General features: G+C 48.6%; 1 protein-coding gene across 5 annotated transcripts in view; it reads right to left on the minus strand.

The window, feature by feature from the left end:
- The window catches only part of CACNA1I (calcium voltage-gated channel subunit alpha1 I), a 157,762-nt gene that overhangs the window by 18,915 nt on the left and 123,840 nt on the right, over nt 1-15,007 (minus strand). For 4 of the 5 annotated variants that reach the window (XM_035346899.1, XM_035346886.1, XM_035346907.1 and 1 more), the window contains 14 exons: nt 14,350-14,535; nt 13,650-13,767; nt 12,972-13,127; nt 12,447-12,537; nt 10,310-10,512; nt 8,749-9,165; nt 7,770-7,870; nt 6,596-6,719; nt 5,569-5,637; nt 4,376-4,560; nt 3,910-4,036; nt 2,713-2,838; nt 2,146-2,235; nt 966-1,185 (listed from right to left, as the gene is read on the minus strand). In XM_035346899.1, the coding sequence (XP_035202790.1) occupies nt 966-1,185; nt 2,146-2,235; nt 2,713-2,838; nt 3,910-4,036; nt 4,376-4,560; nt 5,569-5,637; nt 6,596-6,719; nt 7,770-7,870; nt 8,749-9,165; nt 10,310-10,512; nt 12,447-12,537; nt 12,972-13,127; nt 13,650-13,767; nt 14,350-14,535 (2,213 nt within the window). The remainder of the gene's footprint in view (nt 1-965; nt 1,186-2,145; nt 2,236-2,712; nt 2,839-3,909; nt 4,037-4,375; nt 4,561-5,568; nt 5,638-6,595; nt 6,720-7,769; nt 7,871-8,748; nt 9,166-10,309; nt 10,513-12,446; nt 12,538-12,971; nt 13,128-13,649; nt 13,768-14,349; nt 14,536-15,007) is intronic. The other variant, XM_035346895.1, reaches the window with a different exon arrangement.

Genomic DNA, 15,007 nt, shown 5'->3' on the forward strand with positions numbered 1-15,007 from the left:
GCAGGTATAAACGTGGTGATGGGTTGAAAGACAAGGCAGAAGAGAGAAAGAACAGAAAAGGATAGATAAAAGATAGGGGCCATAGGAAGGAGAAAAATGAAATGCAAAAAAAGAGGAAAGTAGAAGTGGGGTGAAAAATAAAGAGAATAAAGAAAAGGGAAGGAATGCTTAAATGAAAATCTGTCAGTCTATGTTTGAGGGAATGGTGCTAAATCAGCATTTCATGCCTCAACAAATTAAGATCACAAATGATAAAAGGGAGCAGATGGTTCGAGGAGAGGCCCCAGGGTGTCACAGGAGACTGGAAAAAAACTGGAGCACAGGAAGGGAAAGCATGCCCATGGGCTGTGAATGGAAGAAAACCATCAGTCTGGGGTAGTAGGGAAGATATCCAGGGGCAAGTATGCTTTTGCAATTTTTGCTTAAAAGTAATACGGAAGAGGACAGGAACACCAGGGCGAGGGGTTGCTTCACCCTAAAGGGTCTGGGACCCCAAGGAGTGACACCACAACACTGATGGAAAGAGCCAAGAACAAAACACAAGGGTCTTCCTCTTTTTTTTCCCTCTCCCTTTTCTTTAAATTTTGAATTAAACACAATAGCCTGTCCAGGTCTTCCCCCTAACTCCAGCTGGGGCTGCAGGAAGCCCAGGAGGTCTACCGATGTGTGCATGTCCTGCATTGACAGTGCGTGCCAGCATGTGCACAGGTATGTTCTGGTACATGGTATTTTCCCAGGTGCTGGGTGCTAAACCCCCATGGCTTCCCTGACACCCCAGCTTCCCTACAGACCTCGTCAACCACCCCCTCTTCCCCAGACCGTCCCAATGTGGTGTGTAGTGACGCGGCAATGGCACAGGGAGGAAGGCTCAGAGCACGGCCACAAGCGATGCATTTCAGAGACCGGCCCGTCAAGAAAGAAAAAGAAGAGGAGAAGGTTTTGTCAGAAAACCTTGGCCTACGAACCGACCAAACACTTAGGCTGTGCCTTACTCCTTCTCTTCTTCTCCAGGCGCCGCAGGCGCTTCTCCTCCCGCCGACGTGCCTCCTCGGCCTCCTGGTGCTGCCGGCACTTGTGGAAGTTCTCAACCACCACCCCCACAAACATGTTGAGCACAAAGAAGCTGACGATGAGGAGGAAGGAGATGAAGTAGAGGAGCATCCAGGGGTTGTTGTTGGTGACCGGCTGGAGGAGGTAGAACAGAGAGGCAGTGGTCAGATGGGTGGTGGTATAGAAATGATAGGCGTGGGAGCCACTGTGGTGATTAGATGATGGGGAGGGGGGCATGATTATGAAAATGAGGGGAATGGGCTGGGAAGAGCTGGGGCTGTATGCAGGGCAGCTTGTGGTTGGCTGATTGGATTTTGGCATCAGTTGGTGAAAATATAGTCTGCACTGATGGAGTGGGTGAGAGTGAAGGGCAAGGGCCCACCTGTACAGAGTCACCCACAGTTCAGACACAAACCCATCCACAGATGAGGTTCAACTCCAGTACATGGTAAAATAGACAGTCCAGGACCTGGAAACACCTTTGGCTCAAGGACCAATAGCGACCACATCCACCCACCACCAGGACAGCTGTCAGACCCAGACAGAAATGCCATTCAGGCTCGGAGAAGAAAGGAGACCCTGCCTTTGACTAGATCTCCCAACAAAGCATATATGAAGCCAACAGTGGTGCATCTTGTGTGGAATTTCAGAGGTAAATGGAGCATCATCACCAAGGTTCAGGCCTGTGGCGGGTGCCTACCCTAGCACTATCAAGGTCACTGCCTTAGCTGTGGGGGAACAGCACTGCAGTGGGCAATAGCCCAACAGTCCCTGCTTATGGGGTATTAAAGCAACCATCTGTGGGCTGGGAGGGAGCCATCGTGCCCAGAAATGCACGTGGCTTTATTGCTCTGTTGTTACAAATAAAGACCTGCCGTGTGGTCCAAAGTGGTTAGAGGGTGAAAATTACCACAGACACCCACTGCACAGACTCAGCTGCACTTCCCCACATTGATTTGGCACATCCTTGACCCAAAGGATTCAGCAGGGACTCCTGGTTTGAGGGAGACGTTCAAAGCAGGATGTTACAGCAAGCTCCCACCTTTCTGGCCCAAAGAAAGTCAAAAAGGTCCTTTTGTAAAGAATTCTTTATACCTGCTGGTCTACAGCCACAGCATCTAGTCCATTATACATAATATTGACCCAGCCATCCTTGGAAGCCAGAACAAAGAGAGACATCAGGGCCTGTAACAGAAAAAACAAAACAGATGTGGAGCGGGTGCATCTGGCAGGCTGGGAAAAAGAAAAGAATGGTTTAAGCTCTAACACATACAGTGTTGAAATACTCTTCCTGCCTATGTCTCTGCACACATCAAGATCTGCTCCTTTCTCTGTCAAGGAGGGGACAAGGGGGACAGGAAGCCAGACCCACTAGAGGAGAGAGGTCATGAGGAACATCTGTTTCACAGCAGGAGGAAAAAAGAAAATCAAGCTCTCTGCTGCCACCCTTTTCTTTCTCCCAAAACCTGTAAGCATCATTGTGATACCAAAACATGAGTGACAGAGTCTCTGCAAGGATACCCATGCCAAATAACTGCTCTTCCTGGCCCTGGCATCAGGCTTGTCAGGCACTAGGCATCTGTGCTCCAGGAAGAGGTCCATACAGGAAGAGACAAACGCTGAGCTGAGTTCCCATCAGAGCTGGGCTGCAAGCACACTCACCTGTCCCAGGTTATCAAAGTTGTACTTGTGGTGCACCCACTTGTAGTTGGCAGCCACGCAGTCGGATCGGTTGGTGATGTTCCTGATGTCGACCCCCAGGCAGTGGTAGAACTTGCCTTTGAAGAGCTGCGAGAGAGGAATAACACCATCAGCCCCTTTTGTACCCGGGTCCCCCTCATGCTCCCTGGAATGTACAGAAGCTCCTGAGATGGCAGGGGGGCTGCAGGGCTCCCTCTGGCTATAAGCCAGGTGAGTGGCGCAGGACAGGCACGGGGAAACACCAGCACATTGTACAGCCCTGGCTGATGTACTGGTAAGGAGCCAAGGCCATGCCTGTAAACTCAAATCTGGCTTTTCAGCCTCCTGTATTGCCCCAGACCAGCAGAGACTGTAAGTCCCTCACCATCTGATAGCTGTGGGGGCAGTCTTTTGGGGCCCAATTAGAACCACTGGCCCAAAAGGAAAAAAATAATAATCTATTCAGCCACTGAGAACAATTTCCCCTCCCTGCCTCCCAGTTAGCTGATGGGAAAAAAGATCTCATCTAAGGGTAAAGAACCAGAAGAAACATCCCCTGCTTCTTAGATACTTTTTTTAATTTTTTTTTTCTTTTTCCTGCAAATCTGCACTGCTGTATCTCTTCTGCCCAGGGCTCCTTTCCCCATATGGAAGGTACTGGATTGTGCATTTGTACAGATGCATCAGAGCAGACTAAGTATAGCGCATTCCCTGAGATGGAAGTAACACCCACGCCCCTGCTCCTCTGCAACGCAACAGCCGAAAATAAAGAGGATTAAATAAAATAATAAAAGGAGGTTGTGGGTGGACTTCGGGCTGGGAGTGAGGGGGAGGAACAGAGCTGACTGGAGGAAGGGTTTGTGCAAGCAGGCACGGAGCTGCTCGCCCTTGCTGCATGGCACGGATGTGCCCAGTGAGCCAGCCCTGCGCTGTCCCTGTAACACTGACCCAAACCCTGGTCCAACTCCTGACATGCATGCACAAGCATTAACTCCTGTCTCGCACTTCCAGCAACACTTGCACTTGCTGAGCAGCTGGCCACCCTTGCCAAAGACCACTGGGACATTTTGGTGGCAGACAGCTAGCACAGGTGGGAAGCTACAGAAGGTTTCCTGGCTTGCCTGCCCCTCCTGCTCTGTTGGGAGCACAGGGGCTGTTTGAGGGCAATAACAACCCTACCTGCACACCCAGAATCCCAAAGATGATGAAGAAAGCACAGCAGATGAGGACAATGTTTCCTATGGGCTTGAGGGAAGAAATGAGAGTCTCCACCACCAGCTTCAGGCCAGGGGCTCGGCTGATGACTCTGGAAAGGAAGAAAAAGGAGGGGTGACAGAGGGACAGAGCAGGGATGTTCAACCCCAGCTAAGTATTTTCAGCAGAAGTGGGCCCCTGCTCTCCCTGCGCAGTGACTTGTCAGTGGGGAACACTCCTACCAGGGCCAAAAAGCCTCTTTTGTCCCATGGTTTGGTTGTCTGATGAGGTATCTCCAGGGCCAGAGCCATATGGCTAAGGGGAACCTCCCTCTGTTTAGTGGTTTATCAAAGATGACACTTTGACTAGTAACAGTGGGGTCTGATTCTGGGACCCTTCCTGGGGGTCCAGTGGGAAGGGGTAGCAGAGTAGGATGCGGTGGGGCTCTGACCGGAGGGGCCGTAAGGTGCGTAGCAGCCGGAGGACCCGCAGCACCCCCAGGATTTTGGCACCACCAGCAGAAGCCACCGAGACCACAATGTCGATGAGAGACACAAAGACCAAGAAGCCATCCAGGATGTTCCAGCTGCTGCGGAGATAAGCCTGATCACCAAAATACAGGCCTAGAGAAACCACCTGCAAGAGAGGGGAGATGGGTAAATGGCTCCTCCGTGTTGCCTGATAGAGGGCAGCCACAGAGAGAGAGGAGAGATGGAGAATGGTTATCAGCTCCACGTGACTCTTCCTAAGGAAGCAGTGAGGACTCATTTTGTACCACACAATCAATCTCATCACCTTTATCTTTTGGCTGGAAGGCTATGAAGGAAAATGTCCTTGGTGAAAGTGGTAGCACATAACTCTAGAAACAACAACCATGCTCTGGAGTAGCATTTCCCCACATTTGCCTTCTCACCTCTCATCTGCCTCCCTGAGCAACAGGACATGGGAACATTTAGAAAGCTTTTCCCTTCCATACCACAGATCTGGGGCAAGGGTCCCAGTCCAGATATCACCTTGGTTTTAGCAGATAAAATGGGGCACCAAAACCCATACTCTGGCTCCTATGGGAGTGGTTTGTTTCACAGCAGTTCTCAACACTAGCATGTGCTGCAGACATCCCTGGCCCTGAGGGAGAACTGAACACTCTAAAAATCATGGCAGTAATTTAGAAACAAATTTTAGGAGGTTTAGCTTCAGGCATCCAGTTTTGAGACTCTCTTTACACAGCTTTGAGACTCTTTCCTCAACACGAGAGGATTAACAAGATTTCTCTATTGTTGCAAAGACACCTATTGAATAATTACCTTGGCTAAGAACAATTCGTTAATATCACTGTAATTTTCCCCACTCTTGCTCCAGGAGGAAGGGAATGGACATTTGACATTATTACAAAATGCATACCTGGAGGCCTGCTATTCCTCCCAGACATCAAGATTCCTTTGGTTTTAAAACCCAGGATAAGCATCCCCTCCATGCATATTCAGAAGGGAAACACCCCAGGCAGTATGTGCCTTTATCAAGGTAGGGGGAAGGACTGGCACACTGAAGAGATGCAGAGATTTTAGAAGGGTGTTGAGCAAACACGAACTATGTTGTTCCTTACACTGGGAAAAGACTCTGAGCCGTTCAGCTCCATTAACTTACCTTCAGCGTCATCTCAGCTACAAAAATTGCTGTGAAAATGTAGTTGGACACAGTAAGAAAGATTCTCTCCTAGAAAACAAACAAAATAAAACAAACAAAATAAAAGAAAACAAACGAGCATAAAACAACAACAGCAAAACAGAGAAAGGCCTTAAATGCATCTTGATTTTTTCTTGTTACTCTGTGAGGCCTCTCTGATGACCTTGATATCTTTTACTTTCCTGCAAGGGGTCTGAAGGTGGGAGGAATGAGAGGTGCTCCTGGCAAAGGATGGTGCCAGACAGCTTTCAGCTTGCACACCTTAGCTCTGCCCTGTGCTGCAGCCAGGACAGATCCCACACAGCTCTCCAAAAGCACAGTGGGTGGGATTTGCAATGCATCCTGTGAATCTGGTTTCAAGGTGCTCACTGTCCCAGTCAGCCAGTGCTGCTCAGTCTCCTGATCTATTGCACTACCCTGGGACTCCTTCCCAAAGGGTTTCTGAGCACTGACCTGAAATGGTGTATAAGTGCAGTATAGCTGGGGGTCAGCTAAGGCAGAGATACAAAAAATAAAAATAAAAAAAATAATAAAAAAAAAATCACTTGCCAGCGTGGTCTCTCTTCCCTTTGACACACCAGTCTGAGCCATCTCCAAGACAGGTCAAAAGCATTGTACATGAATGATAGCATACCATTCCTACAGAGGCTTTGCTGCATGTAGAAGTTGCTTCGGTTTTTTATTTCCCAGACCCCACCCTTCTGGCAAACAACCTCTTAACCATGGGGGCCTAGGGGTTATAGCCATGGGCGCTCTCTTACCATGGTTAGGGAGGGAACTAGGACTAGCCTATTACAGAGGATTGTTGCATTGCAAGATCCTGCATAAGAAGCATGTATGATGTGAATTGCCAATATGTGGACGTTTGAACAGATGAATGGGAGTTAGTGTTTAATGCTGTTTTGTCCAGAAGCCGTTCTGGTACCAGGAAGACTTAGGCACCTCCATCAAACGTGTTAAAAAGTAGGTGGGAGGGAATGGTGCTCACCGTGCTTCTGTGTTCAATCTGTGGTCTCTCCAGGGCAATGGTGATGCAGTTCAGGAAGATAAAGGCCAGCACAACATAGTCAAAGAGCTTGTGAGCAATGATGGTTTGGCAGAGTAGACGAAACCTGCAAGAAAGTTCCAGTATGCACCTGTGCCTTGGGCAGAGAGAGTATAGGAGCTGGGAGCACAGAAAACTGAGTGATCTGGCCAAAACTGAGCTCTGATGTGGCAACCTTCCTATTGCTAATACTGATGTCTCTTGCCATGGTAGTATTTTGGCGTAGCCCACGCTGGGAGCATGAGGCAGAGCAAGAAACTGAACTTCAATCCATTGCCCCAGTGCCAGAGCGGTCTCCTAACCACTACCACTCTGTGCTCCTCTCTGGCCCTGTAAAGGAAAGGTTCAGTTTCAGTTTCCCTCCCAAACTCACACCAAGGCAAAGAGGCTACATGCTGAAAGCTGAGGACAGGCAGGCAGGTTGGCTGTCATGGGGAACACACCTCTGCCTGCTCTGAAGGACACTGCCCCATTAGCACAGATGTCACACAAAGCATGTCCATGGGCTGTGACAAAAGCCCTTTCACTTCAAGGGGCAATGCCCACTGGTGAGAATACTGCTGTCTGGGTTACATGAGCATTTTCTCCCAGTGGGAAGAGCCCTTTAGCAGGAAGAATATATCTCAAAAATGTTTGTGCGTTGTTTTTGTTTTGTTTTTCAGGCATGGAGAATTCTAACTTTGCCCTAAAAGGTGTGATATGACTGCTGATAAGTTGGCACTGGGACTGAAAATGGAATGGAGAGGCTGTTCTGGTACCAGGGGAGGAAATAGTATTGTTATGGAGTTGTTAATAATCCATTCCTTCTTTTTGAGTTAATGTCAGTATTCCCTACCTCACTTGGCTATAAATATTTATGATTACACAGAAGAAAAATTGAATGCTCCAAAGGGAGGAGAAATCACAATAGACATTTAGGATTCACATCCTCCCTTTCATCTCCAGAACCGAGGAAGAGACACATTGTTTGACTGTAGGAGAGATGGAGGAGACAAAACACATTCCCAACTGATAAGTTTAAAGTTGCAACCTAACGTCCAGCTCAGGGGATGCTGCTGGCACGGCAACAGAATCTGCCCCTCCTCCTCAACCTTCTCATAGCAAAAACTGCACAAACCTGTTTTGAGGAGAAAAGAGATATATGGACCAGTCTTCCCGGAGCTCACACCAGTCTGGCTTATAGACTTCCATCATTTTCCGGATGCGAAAGCACAGGCTCTGGAGAGATGCAGCAGAAGCAAGTGTCACTGGTTAACTCCCGTTTGCCTGACAAAGGCAATTTTCCTTTCTCATATGATCTCAAAACACCACTACTGTTCTTCCCCAGGTGCACTACCTGCCTTTCTTAAGCACCTGAATGAGGAGATGGACACAAAGAACAAGTCACAGAAGAGGAGGTAGGCACTGCTTTGCCACAGCCTGTTTATCTCTCAGCTTCTGATTTCTTTCTGACATTGTTAGAAATAATGCTGCTGGTATGCTGTCTAGACGAGCATGTTGTCCATGATGTCTTCTCAGAGCTGTTGGAGTGGCTCTGTTACATGGGTAGTGTTCCCTTGCTATTTCAGCTGAATGAGAAGCCAGGACAAGATGGCCTTCTCTTAGCTCTTGGGATCGGAGGTGATTCAATTTCATACAGCATGTAGGTCTGCTTAAGTTTCTGATGACCCTCCCTCTACCTTTTCCACCCTTTGATCTGCTTACAAACTGGGCATTGCAGTCTCCCAGTCTGGCACAGCAAAATCCACTTGCCTTCTCTCTTGTTCCTCTGCTTCCTGCTCTGGTCTGCTGATGTTCCTAAGGCAAAGCTCTTGCTTCTCAGAAAGACCCACCTATCCTCACCTGTAGAGATCACTGGCTGCACTGATCTGAAATAACAGCCTCCAAATGGCCACACATGTCCATCACCTCCCACCGCCCACCTGCACAACTACCTTATGGGCAGCCCCATGATGTGGTGTGGGCTTAACTGGGCCCAGAAGATCCCACCTACATTCACTGGTGTCCTCCAGCTGTACTTAAAGTACTTGAGGATGGAGCTGGGGTTTCCCACAGCACCGTAGTACAACCCCAGGTTCCTTGCACCAAGTACTCACATAATCGATCTCTTCATCATCCTCCCCCCTCTCCTTGCGGTTGTTCATCTTTGGGAAGATCTCCTTGGCAATACTGGGCATTTTGCCATTGCAGTCTTGATGCTCGCTGGCCCCTGACATTGTCCCGAGCTTACGGGTCCCTCTGTGGCTGGATGGGACAGAGGCCAACTCCAGCAGGTCACAGGAGCCTTTGTTGTCCAGGGAGAGCGTCCGGCGGTGATGAAACACCCTCCCTGACCCATCTGGCTCCCCATCTCCTGCTCTGTGCCTCTCCCCGGACAGGAGGGACTCGTGCTCGGCTGAGGGAGGTTTGTGTTTCAGGCTGTGTCCTCGGGCCAGGCTGTTCCAGCTGGAGCGACGGCTCCCCCAGGCCCCACTGCGGCCCCAGGCCCCGTAGTGAGAGCTTCGAGAGCTGGACTGTAAGAGAGCAGGACGGGGACTCAGCCACCCTGGGCACAGGGAGGGAGCATGCCACCCTGTTTCAGGCCGCAGACTTCCCCAGGTGGACTTTTTTTAACCCTCAAGGAAGGTGCGTGTTGGGAAGGTAGCGGTAATTGCTGTAAATCTAACGACAAATTGATAATGAGCTAGCAATGGTGTTGGCTGCGATCACTTTATAGCACCATCTGTGTGCAAGGCACTTACAGGGAAGGTAAACAATAAAGCCAAAGGCCAGGTGCCTGATGTTGTTACTTACACCAGCACAGAGCAAGAATAAAGCTTTCCAAAAATCTGATTGGCAGCATTTTACACGGCCCTGGGGTAAAACACAATATAAGGTACGGGGAGATGGATAATCTAACACCATCTTTGAATACAGTCTTCATAAAAGGAAGAAATGAGACAAACAGGTTTGTTGGTTAGGGCCTAGTCCAACTACATCAGCAACTTATGTAGCATGTCTGCCAGCTCTGCCTGTTTAAAAATAACAAGGGCATGAATGCTTCTAGCATTGATGCATCCCCCTCAAAACCTGTGTGTGTCAGTGTGCAGAGAGCCCAGAGACTGATGTTACAAGGTGGACAGGTCTGAGATATGTTGGCTGGACAGTGCTAAGGGGCAGCCGGATCTTCTGCGAGGAGCTCCAAGTCAGGATTTCTCTCATTGTAAAAAAAAGCTCCCAGAAAAGCCATCTGTTATGGGACTTGGAAGTTCTGACAGCACCCAGACTTTCCTATGCTCTCAACTCACTCGGGGCATCATTTTGTACACTGTGCTCTAGGAAAAAAGTGAAGGGCAAGAGGACAAAACTTGCTTCACTGTAAGATGAAGACCCTGTCCTCTTAGTGTTTCCCCTCTCCTACCAGCAGAGTATAAGAGCTGAAACCTACACTTAATGGAATATTGATCAATAGCCTTGAAATATGGGTAAATAACCTGGAAATATATGTAAATAATGTGAAATGTCCTGGCTTCCTACGGGCAGGCAATGTGTTTGTGTCAGAAGTCTACAACAGCAATGCAATCCTCCGTAGAAATCTCCCAGCTGATGACAGAAAGGCAACAGAGTCCTTGGATTTCAAAAGAAGGGCATCACACACGTTTCTGCTCGCTCACTCACCAAGGACCGCTGGTCATAGGTCATTCTCCCCAGGGACATCACGCTGCTCTTCCGGGAGCCAACAGCAACACGGATCTGGTCAGGCTGCAGGGAGTTGCGTGAGGAGTTGGTGACCCCCCCAGCAGCCACTGGTGGGTTGGAAGAGGGCAAGGATGGGTCCAAGTGTCCATTTGGTGTCACAGAAATTGCACACAGCTTGGGATCTGGGTAAAAAGAAGAAAGACGGAAAAAAAAAAAAAAAAGAGAGAAACAAAGTTGGTCCCTCCCCACCCAGTGCCTGTTTCAATGTCAAAGCTGTTTAGCACATTAGCAGCAGCGAGCAGTGTGTTAGCTCTTTAGCATTGGTCAGCATTGATTCCTTCTGTTTTAGGGTGCTCTAGCAAAAGTGATGCAAGCTGGAAAGACTTTGAAGTGTTCTTGGTCCCCCAGAAACGATGGCAGCTCTCCTCGAGGCCAGACGGATGAGCAGAGTGCTGGTCAGGCAGACAGGCAGAGCAAGAGGCTGAACCCTGGCAGCAAGGGGAGGAGAGTGTGCTTCTGCATGCCAGGAGCAGACACCTGCATCTTCAGGTCTGAACAGATACTGCCAACTGTCAGACAGGCAGACACTAAAGCAGTTAGGCTGAGACACTGAGCAAGAGAGTAAGATGTGGGGAGACCCACAGCCACCCATGCTTTAAGTTCTGCTTTAAATTCCTGTGATCAGACTCTTCATCCCAACCTATCCTACAGTGGGCCTCTTCAAATGACTGATCACTGACCTTGAAGATCCAGGGCACCTTTGAGGGCTGTGTTAGCTTCTGTGAAAAACCACTGACATTTGTCAAGATGCATAGAAAGGATGGGGTACTGGCCTTTAACACCTGAAAGGACCGGAATAATCATTTCTATTTGACCTATTGAATAATGAAGGTCGTATATCCTTGCCTGCACTCAGTATCACAGCTCTGCAACCTTTTCCCCACGTGTCCTCCCGGGGCTTTGGCTGCCTACATTCAAAGTGAGCTCTGACGTGGTACAGCATTGTAACCCAGGATCAGACTGCTGTGAAAACAGCTAAGTTGTGAGAAAGGGCTGTGACAAGCCAGGTCTGGAGACTACTTCTTGCCACGAGAACTGCATTTAAGCTCAGCCACACATCTGTAGTCCTTACCTGGGTTATGCTGTGAGCATGCTTGTGCCTGTCCTCGTACCTTGTGGATCCTGACCTTGTCTTGCTGAATGAACTTCTTGGCTTGACCTTGGGCATGCCTCATCACTGCGGACTTGCTGGGCAGTCACTGAACCGCTGTTAGTCCCTGGCTACCATCAGCAGACCTGCCCTGCTCACCTCGTGCAAGTACTGTACCTTTGTTCGTGCGGTCCCTGCCTTGCCCTGCCTGCCTGGATGCCCCCCTCAGCTCCTGGCTCAGCATCCCCTGCAGAGCAGGCTACTCTCACTGCTCCCCGCCACCAAGTCCTGTCTGAGGCATAACACCTTTTGTAGAAAGGCTTGCAGTCTTCAAGGAAAGACTTCAAGGGGTGGAGACCTTAACCGGCAGTTTGTAGGCAGTCCGTTCCAACAGTTAATTATCCTTCCTTAAAAATATGTGGCTTTTTTCAGTCTGAGTTTGTCTAGCTTCAGCTTCCAACCTTTACAATCTCATTATGCTTTTTTCTGCTCAATTAAAGAGCCATCTACCATCAGAAATCTATCCTTATGGTCGACACTTACAGACTGTGTGATCAAGTTACTTCTCCAGCTTCTCTAAGCTTCATTAGCTTCTTGCCATGAGGCAGGGCTTCCAGATTTGTCTGAGTCCTTTTTAATGTGTTGGTATCCCCTCTCCAAATGTGGCTCCCAGATTTGAACACAGTGTTCCTTGAAATGGTGCCCCTGAAGCTGAGCAGAGACGGTGTCATCTTCTCACTACTATTTGCTGTTTTTCAGGTCATTCGGGAACTGCTCCCCTTAGCTATCACATCCCAATAGCACCAGGTTTCCACCAATAACACCACAAGGTAGCATAAAGTTCAAAATGAAACTCGGTGAATTCTGCCTTGGAGATTGGAGTGAATTTTCTGCTGAATTTGCTTTCAAAGTTCTCACTAAGCAGCAACAGGATGCAAGCAAATGAGGCAGTTTGAGCTATCATACCTGAGCCTTCCTGGACCTCTTGGAACTGATCTAACTCCTCTATGTTTGATGAACTCTGATCTTCCTCCGAGTATGACCGGTTGGCATCACCCTGGAACATACAAATTAAGAAGCTGGGAACTCATAAACAGAAAAGACCATTTTTTTCTTGTATTTCATTGTTGGAACAACTGTAAAATCCTCCTTGGCAGCCATGCATCAGCATGAACACTGCAGAGTCCAGTGTGACCTAGGATGGCTAAGATACTGTGTTCTTGCTTTGGGAGGTGGAAAGGACTCACATTACTAGGTGCTGCATGGGATGGAAATTATGAACTCCCTTCTAGATGGCTTGTCTCTTTCATTGCAAAGATTAACACTGTCATCTATTTTTCAGAGACGCCCATCCTGAACTTAAGAAGGGAAATGGCAAAGGTGTGATCCTCTGGGAGTCCTCTACCCCAGTACCCTCTAAGTGTCTCAAAGGTCCCATTTTTAGCACTTCTCTTCCTTTTCTCCATGGAAGAAGCTTTGGTGACAACTTACCTCAGCCTGGAATCCTTCCACGAGGATGGCCACCAGCAGATTGAAGAGCACATAATTGCCAAATGTCATGAGAGCCACAAAGTAAAGGGATGCCCATGGTGAGGTAGAGGCCATGCCATTATAGAGCACAACATTCCAGTCCTCTTGGGTTAGGATCTGCAACCAGCAGAAGAAGCGATAAAAACATGAAGGAAGAATGTGGAAGGGATTCCCAGAAAAGGACAGTGAAAGGGTACACTTAAGGACACATCAGGAATCTTAATTTCTCCATAATTACACACCTACTGCCCATTGTTATGTCCAGCTGTGGTACTGCCCCAATAATGCTGGCTGAGCAAGAAGAAATAAGAACAAACGTGAGGGCAGCCACGTGCTCAGGTGACAGTGTTAAACACAGACATTGCCACAACAGAAGTGACCTTTACAAACTCTCTCCTAGGAAGGAAGGAGCCCCTCTGTCTGAGAAATACCAGTCACCATGGTACAACACACAATTGCTCTTCCTCCTCTGACATCAAATGCTGGAGCCTTTTGTGCCATCAGAAGAGAGTGCGATTCTCCACAAAGAGAAAAAAAACACCTCCTGGTCCTCACTTTGCCTTGTTCTGTATTGGCAGGGTGCACTGGGCATGAACCTACAGACAACAGTCCCAGCCATGGAGAGCAAAGCTGGCTCACCTGGAAGACGGTGACGATGGCCCACAGCAGGGAGTCGAAATTCTTCCGGTCAGGAACTGTATCTCCTGTCTCTGTCCTGAGGCTGAACTTGCAACCAAATATGTGCATTCCCAGGATGCTGTTGGCACAAGAAGAGGAACTAGTGTTAAGTTTAAATTTCTCTGCCATTACTGTGAGCTTGTCAGAGTGATTCTCACCAGCAATCTAACGTAGCACATGGGTGCTAGAGAACAACACAGCCCGGCCACTGGGACCTATCCATGAAGGAGTTTTGTGTTACAAACCAATAGCTCACCACAAAACCTCATTTCCCACCACGTATTGCCTCCAGCCTGTCCGACCAGTGTGTCCACAAAGTACACCGACAAATTTTCTTGGGTGCTTCCTGCTACCCTTCTGTCAGTCAGCTCCTGAACTCTTCCTGCAGCCACTGCTGGTTGCCAAGCGATGCCACCTGTCTTGCAATGGGGCATTATGCTCAGTGCATGCATTTGGTGGCAGCATTTCTCCACCCCATCCAGGACTAATCTTCAGCTACTGAACCCGATTTAGGGCGGCAGGGGCCTCAGCCCTTTTGGGTGAATAAATGCCTGTCAGTGCTGCCTAAGCCTAGAGCAGCAGACAAGATGAGCCATGCGCTCGTGCACTGAAGTTGCTGTCAATATGAATCCAGAACACTGTGAGGCAACTGCCTCCTCACCTGAAGATGAAGATGAAGAGCATAAGGAGCATGCAGAAGGTAGCCACATTGTCCATAGTCTTCATCAGCACCACGAGCTGGCGGCGCAGTGCAGGCATGAAACGTACCAGCTTCAGCACCCGCAGGAGACGGAAAGTCCTCAGCACAGAGAGGCCCCCGTCCGACTGGCCGATGATCTCCCAGATGCTATGGCCCAGAGAGGCACAGGGAGCACAAGGGACAATATAAAAAGAGAGGTGAACAAGCAGAAACAGAATAACTATGATAATCCAAGTCATCACCTCCGCATGGGCAGCATGTACGGAGGGGCTAGAGAGAAAATCTCAAACAATATGCAATTAGAAGTACATGCTACAGGTTTATACTTATGTGACAAAAGCTGCATTTCTCCCTTCATGAACATGGCACTGCATGTTGTAGGAATGAGGAAAGGATTGCAGCATTAAGCCCTAGCAATTCAAGTTCTTCTAGCACACATTAAACCTCTGCAGCATCCTTCATTTGTGCATTTCAAACAATATTTCACAGCTATTGGGAAATGACATCTCAGTCTCTCAATCCTTTGCCTTGTGCATCAGCTCAACTCCTTTTTTTGTTTCTTTATTATTATTTTGTTGTTGTTGTTAAAGCTGCAGATCCTTTTGGAAAAGACATATGA

Source organism: Oxyura jamaicensis, chromosome 1 (assembly GCF_011077185.1).
Source record: "Oxyura jamaicensis isolate SHBP4307 breed ruddy duck chromosome 1, BPBGC_Ojam_1.0, whole genome shotgun sequence".
Lineage (NCBI taxonomy): Eukaryota > Metazoa > Chordata > Aves > Anseriformes > Anatidae > Oxyura > Oxyura jamaicensis.